The 12,320-nt window shown below is 31.5% G+C and overlaps 1 protein-coding gene across 1 annotated transcript; it reads right to left on the minus strand.

Moving 5' to 3' along the window:
- Window positions 1–9,902: 9,902 nt before the first annotated feature.
- Window positions 9,903–10,657, minus strand: LOC110864051. Its single transcript, XM_022113189.2, has 3 exons — window positions 10,525–10,657; window positions 10,125–10,367; window positions 9,903–10,043 (listed from the first exon to the last, which is right to left on the minus strand). The coding sequence occupies exons 1-3, from the start codon at window positions 10,609–10,611 to the stop codon at window positions 10,026–10,028; spliced, it is 348 nt and encodes a 115-aa protein (XP_021968881.1). The 5' UTR covers window positions 10,612–10,657; the 3' UTR covers window positions 9,903–10,025.
- Window positions 10,658–12,320: the final 1,663 nt, after the last annotated feature.

The raw sequence follows: 12,320 nt of genomic DNA on the forward strand, positions 1-12,320 counted from the left end.
AACGATTACTACTCAAAAGTTAAAGGCCCGGAGAAAAGAGGATACGTTCGATTAGTTGGAAGGATGCCAGCCGCAAAAAGTAACATGACATACTCACAAACTAATGATCAGCTAAAGAGTGTTATCCAAACTAATGATCAACTAAAGAGTGTTGTCAATGCTATGGCTATCATCATCCAAGAACATATCCCCAATGCAAATTTATCTTCGGTTCTTAGCAGTATAAACATGCAGGTAATTACATACATGACCATTATTTGTTCTTTTACGAATATATATTTATGTACTAGCATTTGTTTGATTTATATGTTTTAGGTCCCTGGTATTGGGTCTTTGGTCCATAACAACTCTTTATCATCTTCAAAAAGTCAATATGATAATGGTAATCACTTTTAACTAGTTACTTTTTTAAAACTATTTCGAATTATTATATGGATATGATTATGTTGTTGTAATATTGGTATGAAATTGATTAGCCAAAGCTTTCCATTTTACAGGGCAAGAAAGTCGTTCGGACAATTGATCTTAAAGTTTTGTTGACATTGCAATTTAGGTAATATGTTGGTTTTTTGTCTAATTGTTAGGTATTCGAGTCAATTATAAACGGTATTATATGTTTGTTTTTTTGGTCTAATTGTTAGGTGTTCAGGCCATTTTTTACATGTTTGTTTAATCAAGAACAATTATTTTAAATAACTTCTAGTTTTTGAATCAATACTAATACTTGTTTACATGTTGATGATCGCAGGGTAGATATCATGAGAAGCTTTGGAGCTAAGTTTTATGATACTGGAATTTTCACCCGGAAGAACGTTTAGACTTCTTGTTTAAATAATTGGAATTTGGAATATGTTAATTATTCATGATGTTTTCCTAACATTTGAAATATGTTTTGGATCGAATTTATTATTGAAGTTATGATATTATGAATTTTACATTTACAATTTTATCTTTTATTTTATATTTTATATTTTATATTTTATATTTAATATTGTAAATAAGGTAACTTTTATGTCAAATTATGTGCCACTAAATATAATAGATATATTTAAATCGAAACACTTTTCACCAACACAATATTTATGCCATAAAAGGTTTTTTATATCGTGGCAAAAAAAAAGTGCCACTAAAACTAGTATAGATATGTGGCTATGATTACTTTTTAGAGGCACAAAAATTGTGCCACAAATGTTTTTTTTATATTGTGGCAAAAATTTAAGTGCCACTAAAAGTCCAAAAACTTTGTGCGGCAGATTCAAAAAGTGCCACTAAAAGGCTTTAGCGTCAGCGCTTCTAGCGTCACTTTTTTTGTGTGCCACCCATTCCTACAAGGGTCTTTAGTGGCACTTTTTTGTTATTTTATGGCACTTTTTGTATGTCACTAAATGGCTTTTTTTTGTAGTGTACTATCAGCAACAACTAGGGGATCATTTGTAACTGCCAATTGTTTTAACCATCAACTGACACACTCCTCTAGAAGTACTACTGTGTCATTTCAACAGTTGTGATAATTTACCAACTATAAAATGAAAGTATTTGTTTAACTTTTTGGTATACATTCAACACGAAACACGTATTCATTCTTCACCTTTGAGAGCATAGTCGGAATATAATTGTGATCATACATGATTTAGAGAGATTATCCAGACATATACAAGTTAAAAACTTGCTTGGAAGTTGTAGTATACAGTATACTGTGTGGTAATATGTTATAACATATGAATCAATATTGAATATGACAATATAGATATAACACATGAAATAAAACAACAAACCTGAACTTTAATAAATGCACATGCCCTATTTGTAATTTTTCTTTCTTATATATCTTTATATATAAATAATTAACAAAATAATAAGTTAATTATTGATATTTTTAAAGTTAAATAACGTTCAATAAGCAAACACAATGAATACAATATACAATTAAAATAATCTTATGTTCGAAAAAGACCAAATTTTAAAGTCAATCATAAAGTTTAAATATAGCAAATAAAAATGTGACATATATATATATATTTATATAGGGTAATGCTAGACAAAAAACCCTAAAATTCTTAGAAAACTCTGGAAACCCAAATCTCCCCCCATTTTTACCCAACCTCCCGACATTTTTTTTTTGAAAAAAATTACACATGTAATATACATGTTTTAGAGTGTTTTGGGCCAAAAAAAAACAAAAAAGCGCCGAAGGGATTTTTTTTAAAAAAAATAAACAAAATTCAGTGCCTAACATGTGTTAGACAAAAATGCTGAAAGTTGCTGATTTTTTTTTTTAAATTATCCCTTCGGCGCTTTTTTGATTTTTTTGGCCCAAAACTCTTAAAAACATGTATATTACATGTGTTATTTTTTTCAAAAAAAAATGTCGGGAGGTTGGGTTTTCTAGGGTTTTTTATATAGATAGGGTTTTCTATCTAGCCCTACCCTATATATATATATATATATATATATAGGGGAAGGATGTATAGAAAACTTATTTGTAATAAGAAAACCTAGGAAACTCACTTTATAACCATTGATCATCATCATCTAAGGGTTAGGGAAATTTGATGGTTTATTGATTTAAATTAAATACATTACTTATGTTGATGAGTGGGCCAGGAGGGTATTTGTGTAAAAGCAAAGAGAACCCAGGTACATAAAATATTATAAAATATTGTTGATTTGATATGAGCAGTGTATCACCATCAAATCCATCAAACCATCATCATCTATATCTCATTCTCTCTCTTCTTCTTCTTTTGAGAATTCAAAATATCAAGAATTCCCATCATGTTCATCAAGAAAGAGAACAAGAATCTCAAACGTATTCATGTGTGATAGAAACATTTGTTGTTTTAGAGAGAGAAAGTTGTTGGTTAAGAAAGAGAAACAAGAATCTCCATCGTGTTCATCTGGGTTTTTAGAGAATTTCTCCATCGTGTTCATTATGTTCATCTGGTAGAAAGAGAAATTCTGATCGGTGAATGAATGGGGATGAAGTTTTTTAGAGAGAGAAACAGCAATCTTCATCATGTTCATCTGGAACACCAAGAACATACACACAAGTGTGTGAGAGAGAATCAGATTTAAACCTAATTTACTAAGATTTTAGAGAGAGAAACAATTATTTTCATCATGTTCTTCTTGAACACCAAGAACACACGCACAAGTGTGTGAGAGAGAAGCATGTTTGAACCTAATTTACCATGATTTTAGAGAGAGATCCCACAATCTTCATCGTGTTCATCTCGAACACCGAGAGCACACGCACAAGTGTGTGAGAGAGAAGCAGGTTTGAGCTTAATTTACCTTGATATTTTTTTGTTAAGGCTATTGTTAATATGTTTTTGTGTGCTCAAAGTGGTCTAGTAATGGGTAAATGTTTATGTAGCTAACAGGTTTTTGTTTTTGTATTAAAACCATTTTTTTTTTTGATATTATTCAGTTGTTATTAACTTACTATATCTTTTTAAATGTTGAAATGTTATTTTAGATGGGTTGTTAGTTGTCTTGTATAAACTTCACTCGGATATCACATTTTCGTTACCTTTAGAAAGTCCATAATTTAATAGTTGATGAGTTGATGATCTCTTTTATTTTATAAATAAAAAGTTGTTCTTTTTGCTGGCATAATTAGCTACATATGTTGTAACAATGTTACGCGTGTTATTTATGTTAAAACCAGCCCTTTCTTGGACACAAAAGGGGCTACCCATATGTAACACATGTTTGTAACGTGTGTTACACTGGAGGGTAACACATCTAAAACAATTGTTGTGGGGAGCACAACTGTCCAGTCTAGAAAACAAAAACAAAAGCTATAGATGTAAAAAAATGTGATACAACGACAAACAAATACGAAAGGTTCTGCTAACATATGTTACATGTTTTTTTAGTGCTTGCAGCGAGGGAGTTGGTTCCACCGGATAGTAGTTTGAAATGTAGGAAAAATAAAGGTATTTATGGTAACTGTTTACATATGTAATCTTTTTTTGGGTGGTTTTATTTAGTTTTTTTATATGTGAAATGATGCAGATAAAAACTCAAAATTTGGGGAATCTTCAACTTCAGGGCATAATTGGGTAGAGGGTAACTTGTGTTAGTTATGTTACTTCAATTTTTTTAATTAGTAGAATAAAAATACTGGATTGTGACTTGTGTTATTACGACTTGACCATAGCAGTTGCAGCCAAACGAGAAGGGATCTTGGTAGGAAGAAAGAGAACCACAATATCGGATACGACAACATGTGGCCATAAAGCGAAAGAAGATAGATGGAGAAACCAATGAAGAATGGGAACAAGAAGTCGATGAAGGGCAGGTGGTGGGTACCTTTGACGTTGCACAGAAGTTACCCTCAAATGTAACACATGTTACAAACATGTGTTACATATGTTCAACCCTTTGTTACCAAAAATCAGGGCTGCACATATGTAAGACATGTTTGTAACTTATGTTACACTAGAGAGTAACACATGTATGATCATTTTTGGATCATTTGTATATATTTAAGTTTGTATAAACATTTTTGTTACGTTTAAGTTTTATTGTAATGTGTTGTGAAGGCCATGTTTTTGGATGAAGACGGATGATCTCGTTTATCTTATAAATAAAAAGTTATGTTTTTTTTTTTTGCTGGCATAATTAGCTACATATGTTGTAACAATGTTACACATGTTACTTATAGTTACACCAGCCATTTCTTGGATACAAAAATGGGCTACACATATGTAACACATGTATAGCCACGCTACACATGTTACATATAGTTGTTACATGTGTTACAACCAAAGTTTACACATGTATAACATATTACACAAGATGTAACATGTGTAAATTGGAAACACTTATGTAACACTTCAGTGTAACACATGTTACAGGTTGTATCCCTTAAACTCCAAAGTCAACGTAAGTGATTGTGATTGAACAAGAAATTTCACTCAAACCCAATGTCAACGCTCATCCAACTTCTCTATACATGTTACATGATGTAAGAAACCTACAACATCGATACCCACAAAAAGGTTACACGTGTTACGACAAAATGGGAAATGTTGTTTCACTCTATAGTGTGTAACATGATGTAACAAACCTACAACATCGATACCTACAACAGCGTTCAATACTGTTGTTTCACTCTATAGTGTGTAACATGTGTTACGGCAAAATGGGAAATGTTGTTTCACTCTGTAGTGTGTAATGTTGTTACTACATATAAGTAACTTTTTTATTTGTAAAATAAACGAGATATTCCGAAGAAATTATGAAGTTTCTAAAGGTAATGAAAATGTGTTATCCAAGTGAAGTTCATCTAAAAAACATTTTTGCATTTAAAATCACTATTACGTTAAGTATATATGTGTAACTCCCTGTAACAACATATATTACCTCAAAGTGTAACACATGTTACAAGATATAGCACAAACAGTTTAGAATGCAACTGGCAGAAATGTAACATACGTAGCTAATTATGCCAGCAAAAAAAAATGGCTTTTTATTTGTAAAATAAACGAGATCATAAAAAGTATATCCCCCCCCCCCAAAAAAAAAAAAATTAAAAGCCAACTAAAAACAATCATAAGTTAACCAAAATCTAACTATGCTTCGCTTCTTGATAACCATCTTCATCTTGAGCACAAAACATCCATTCACCTATGAACAAAACAAGTAAATCACTATTAATCTCCTGTAGTTAAACTTATTAATCTACTATGTAATATGTGTACATGTGTAAAGTTTTGCTATAACACACGTTACAAACATGTGTTACATATGTGCATCCCCCTTTGTGTCCAAAAAAGGGGTTGGGGGTAACTATAAGTAACATGTGTAACGTTGTTACTACATATAAGTAACTTTTTTTATTTGTAAAATAAACGAGATATTCCAAATAAATTATGAAGTTTCTAAAGGTAATGAAAATGTGTTTTCCAAGTGAAGTCCATCTAAAAAAACATTTTTGCATTTAAAATCACTATTACCTTAAGTATATATGTTTAACTCCCTGTAACAACATATATTACCTCAAAGTGTAACACATGTTACAAGATATAGCACAAACAGTTTAGAATGCAACTGGCAGAAATATAACATACGTAGCTAATTATTCCAGCAAAAAATGTAATAACGTACATATACATGTAACATGAGTATATGCACCACAAGTAACATGAGTATATGCACCACAAGTCATACGCATGTTACATGTGTGTATGAAACACATATGGTATATATGTGTATGAAAAACACTTGGTATATGTAACGTGTATACATCCAAACATGCTAGTACATGTGATTTGTAACACAAGTTACAAAAGTATATGCAACACATGGGAATCATTGTCATATAATATAAACCAAGTAACCGCATAACAACAGTGTTTAACACAAGTAATACATGATGGTTTCATTGGTTACCGAATTGGTTACGGGGGTGCACCCTTAAAAAAATAGGCCCGTAAACATGTTAGAATGTATTACACATGTTAGAATTGTCCATTGTTTTGAAGTAACAATAGGCATTCTAATATGTATCTGCATAATGTTGTGAAATAAGATTCCTTCATTGTTACTTCAAAGCAATATGCTTTGCTCCTTGATAACCATCTTCATCTTGAACACAAAACATCCATTCACCTATGAACAAAACAAGTACATCAGTATATGTTATAACATGTGTACTTGTGTAAAGTTTTGTTGTAACACGTGTAACAACTATATGTAACATGTGTAATGTGGCTATACATGTGTTACCACTCTAATGTGACACAAGTTACAAGCATGTGTTACATATGTGCAGCCCCCTTTGTGTCCAAAAAGGGTTGGGGTAACTATAAATAACATGTGTAACGTTGTTACTATATATGTATCTAATTATCCCACAAAAGACACTACTTTTTATTTTTAAAATAAACAAGATATTCTTAATAAATTATGAAGTTTCTAACGGTAACACATAACACATAACATATAGGATAAACAAAAGCCCCAAACATGCAACATATAGGGGCTTGCACATATGTAACACATGTTTGTAACTTGTGTTACACTAGAGTGGTAACACATGTATAACATGTGTTACATGTTACACGTGTGTAAACTTTTTGTTGTAACACATGTAACATGCCTATACATGTGTTGCCGCCTAGTATAACACAAAAAAAAAACAGTTAGTATTCAGATCAAATGCCCCAAACAAGCAACCAAACTAACAAAAACAGTTACTGTTCAGATCAAAAGTCTCAAACAAGCAACCAAACCAAACACAATTTTTTTAATAAAATAAACGAGATCATCAACGATTAGATTATGGACTTTTTAAAGGTAACTAATATATAACAACAACAACAACAATCATTATCTCAATTCTAATTTTTTTAATACATTTAAAACAAAAAAAAATACCCAACAAACTATCAAATCTATTTTACTCATACACACACAAAATCATTCAACTTTTACCAAATAAATAACATTAAGACACGGAACCAGTCCATGTCATACTTGTGAGTATGTTCTTTGTGTTCTAACAACTTTTTCTCTTAACCAAAACCCATGAACCAAATGATTTCTGACCTGCTTCTCTCTCACACAATTGTGTGTGTGTTCTTGGTGTTCTAACAACTTTCTCTCTCTAAAACCCATGAACCAAATGATTTCTGACTTGCTTCTCACTCGCATACTTGTGTGTGTTTTTGGTCTTGGTGTTCCAATAATTTTCCCTCTCTAGAAACTCATGCAACTAAATGATTTCAGCCTGCTTCGATCTTCAGATCTGGTGGCTTTAAAAGAAAGGGATGAGTACATGAACACATGGTGTCTTCGATCTTCAGATCTGGTGGCTTTGATCTTTGATATTCAGATCTTGTAGCTTTGATGGTGGCTTTGATGAAAAGGTGATGTTTCTCTCTCTAATATCTAATGAATTATTTTGAAAATGGTTGGATAAAAAGTGATATATGAGAGAGAGAGAGATGTGACATAAAGAAAATGATGGGATAGGGAAGGGTGAGGTAATGGTTTGAACAAAATGACTAAATTGCCCTTTGATCATGTGTTTTTAATAGATGATGTGGATCAATCCGGTCCACACAATCCAGGTTCCCAAGTTTTCTAGATTAAATGGGTTTTCCATAGATACTTACATTATATATATATAGGGCAAGGATAAATTGAAAACCTACTTGAGTTGAATAAACCCTGGAAACCCAATAACAACCATTGATCATACTTGATGGATGGCTAGGATTCACTTTTGCCCCATCAGTTGCTTTTGTGTACTTTGTCTCAATTTTTTAATGTATTTCATGTATTGAAGGGTAATATTGGAACAAAGAAAGTGCAGTAAAGTTACGTCAGTCATTAATTTTCTAGAAACTCAAAAATACTTTTCTTTCATTATTTTATGTTTTCTCTCTCTGATGATTTTTAGATTGTTTTTATTTCATTTTTTATGTTTCTGTCTTATTCTTTTGAATTAAATGCTACGAATGATGTTGCATTGTCTTACATAATTTGAAGGTCCAATGTACTTTGTAAAACATGAAGGAAAATGGGCCAAAGGAAAGTTACACATTAAATATAAAAACTTTGAAATCAATCCAGGAGTACAAATAAACATTGTGGAAGTTACAACAACAAAAATCATAAATCAAGTAATGGTTTTCTTCTTTCTAATTTCATCTTCACGAGCTATAACCTTAACTTGTAGCCTGTTAATAGTTCTCAATAGTCAATAGTCCCGGAATAATCATAGCAAATCGGGGGCACATGGGTTGGTCGACCCACCTTGTAAAAAAAAGACAAAAATGGAAGATTAATCAAAACCTTTAAACATGTTACACATGTATGACTTTTTAACTCTGAAACTGATTATCATATTGTAACATAAAAAAAAGTAACAACACACTTTATTTTTACAATAATCTAAAAAAGTGTAACAATGCACTTTATTTTATGTAAACGTACATTATTTATGTGACACAGAAAAATGTAACATGCATTGTTTCTTGAACAAATTTTACACAAAAAATTGATAAATCAAGAAATTAAAAACATTCATCTTCTTGAACAAAAAAAAAACAACATATCCAGAAAAAAGTTGCATGTAACAACACACTTTATTTTTACAATAATCTAAAAAAGTGTAACAATATACTTTATTTTATGTAAACGCACATTATTTATGTGACACGGAAAAATGTAACATGCATTTTTTCTTGAACAAATTTTACACAAAAAAATTGATAAATCAAGAAATTAAAAAAATTCATCTCACTACAACAAAACTGGGTTTTTAGTACGTGCAAAAGCGTCCTAAAATGCTATTTTATAGGACCTTTCATTTAATAGGACCAACGGTAAAAGCGTTTCATGTAAAGGGGTCGTAATAGGTCCCGGATCTAAAAAAGCGTCCTAACATCTCAAATAAGATTATGAAACCAATTTTATGGTCGCGTAATATGTCTTTGAACAACCAAAATAGTGCCCTAATAAAAACATATTAGGACACTTTTACGATGTTCTAACACGTGCTTACATACTTTTAATCTTTTGATACACTTACAAGCATCCTTAGAAATTAATTGATAGGACACTTGTGATGTAACATTATAGCTAATTTAGTACCAAGATAAGGGTCCTAATATACCAAATAAGATTATGAAACCAGTTTTATGGTCGCATAATATGTCTATAGATAACATAAATAGCGTCCTAAAAAGAACATATTAGGACACTTTTACAATGTTCTAATATGTGATTACCTACTTTTAATCTTTTGATACACATACAAGCGTTCTTAAAAATTAATTTATAAAACCAATTTTATAAACAGACCATCAACATATAACATCCTAATAGTTATTGTATAACATCAACTAATGAAAGAATCATTATATTTCAAATAAGCATGTTCATAACAAAAACACTAACCATAAATAAATTATAACATTATCTAACATAAAGTCTTAACATTTAACAAAGAAATTAAAAACAATTAAAGAAATAAGAAGCATAAAATCTTGAGTCATCATGTGTCCTCAATCCTCATGGACTACCTACAGATAAACCACCCATGTATAAGCATTAAGTTCCATGATATTAAAATTATTTGTATCACAAGTTTAACAAATACATACCGAGATGAATGCATAGGGCCATGCGATGGATGCACCAATACAATCTTGAATTGTAGAAAATAAACCATATGGTCTTACCAAGTTTTCATCTTTTTTTATTGGTAGTTGAACGTTTACCTCACACCATTCTGGTCCAATCTTTGTATCACCAACTACATCATTTGGGTCCAAGCTCTGGACCCTTCCTCTTGCTACAATCTCGGTAGAGTTTAGAATGCTTTTGAGGAAAACTTCATCTCCGACCTAGATTTTAGTTTTCAACAAATATTTATTAAACTCTAGTCATAATAGTGCAAAAAATCATTTTAAAAAAAAATAATAAAGTTTTAAACTAGCAGGCTAACATTTTTATAGAAAAACTAATGAAAATTGGTTTTAAAATATTTATATAGAAAAATACCCGTAAACGTTGATGTCCATTGGTTACATTGGGGAAATGTTGTGATGCAAGAGGTTGAACACTGGAACCACCCCTCGACCCTTCCATCTCTGATACTTGGGTTCGTAACTGGACCACAGTACTAGTAAGTTCTTCACATTGAAACTTCAATTGGATGTTTTCTCTATGGCATGCCGAACGACTTGGTATTACACCCCAAACATCAGCAGCACGAACACCCAGACCATGGTATAGTTCCTTAACTCTTGCCCTCCAGCTCTTCACCTTCCGCCCAAATGATTGGAATATTCAGCCTTTAGCAACTTCAGGAATATCAATTTTTTTCTAAAAATGAAACAGGTTACATGAGAAAACAAATACTTAAGTCATTAACATACATATTTTTAATTATGTACCTTTAAGAGTGCAAGCAACGCTTGTTTTTTGGTGGCGTTAACTTTATTCCATGGTTTATAAATCGGACAATACTTTCCACTCCTTGAAAGGGTTCCTATGAAATGGGTCAGTTGACTACTTTTGTCATTAATTAGTTGTCCGTGTGCATTAACTAAAATAGGAATTCTATCCCCTTTTTCTTGGGGCCAAACCTTTGGCATACGCGTTGGTCCTCTCACTCTTTTACGTACATTACGAACTACAAAAAGTGAACATGATTTACAATGTACATGTATACATTAAAAATACTAAATAATAGGATTTAACAAAAAAAAAATGAAGCAATCAAGTAGATTAAATAAACCTGCTTCATTTTCTTGTTGTGAAACTCCATGCGTGATTATGTGGTCCCATGCATGATTATGTGGTCCCGTGCGTGATTATGTGGCCCCATGCATGATTATGTGGTCCCATGCGTGATTATACCCCTGATCCAACGGTTACCATTGTCTCCTACGTGATGTATGATAAGGCTTTTTGTATGTTAATCTTACTATATATATATATATATATATATATATATATATATATATATATTGTAAACATAAAGCAAGGGGTAAGATCAAATAAAAAGTTTATTTTGCCTAACTAGGATGAGAAGAAATCTTAACCATTCATTTTTCAAATCAATGGTTAAGATGAAAGTGTAGGAGAAAGGAGGAGTGCAAGGGTATCTTCGGAAAATCATATTTAGACCATGTGTAGTGGGACGTTTTCTTTAAAAAAAATTCAAAAAAAAAACGCCCTATAACGCCTACCCCACCATTACATGGGGCGTTACTTTTCTAAATTTTGGAAAAAATTTTCGTTCGGCGTTTTCTTTATAACGCTCAAAGCAAACAAAGGGATGAGGGTTGAACTTTGACTCACCAATGGGAAAACATATTAGTGGATGACTATGAATAAGGTTTTTTTTTTTTTTTAATCCTTTTTAATAATTGGAAGGGGCATTATTAGGCATTATGCCCACTACACCACTTTTGCTATAATGCCCCATGCTGACTTGGATGACACGTGTCGGATAATGCCCCATGGTGGGGGCATTATAATTCTTCACCACTACACATGGTCTTATGGACTTTCTCTCTCCACATGCAAGGTACATGCATATTCCACCCCCGTTTTTAACGTTTATAACTTTTTTATACGACATTATTTTTTCATAAAAATTTCACCGTAAAATCGAACGTCTTTTTATCTTTAATTTGAGTACCATATTGCTATATATATAAAATATGAAGATTAAAAAAACTCACTAAAATGTGTTGTATTTCTATGTTGTATAACATTTTTTATGCTTGATTTTTGTACTATATTTTTGTGCTAATTTTTTTGTGCTGAATTTTTTTGTCTTAAATTTT

This window comes from Helianthus annuus, chromosome 6 (assembly GCF_002127325.2).
Source record: "Helianthus annuus cultivar XRQ/B chromosome 6, HanXRQr2.0-SUNRISE, whole genome shotgun sequence".
In the NCBI taxonomy this organism is placed as follows: Eukaryota; Viridiplantae; Streptophyta; class Magnoliopsida; order Asterales; family Asteraceae; genus Helianthus; species Helianthus annuus.

Bases quoted from the DNA above. Each gene is read 5' to 3' on its own strand.
- LOC110864051 (XM_022113189.2), bottom strand. From the start codon at position 10,611: ATGGAAGGGTCGAGGGGTGGTTCCAGTGTTCAACCTCTTGCATCACAA. The intron at 10,368-10,524 runs GTATTTTTCTAT...ACTAAAATCTAG, and splicing joins ATGGACATCAACGTTTACGG to GTCGGAGATGAAGTTTTCCT.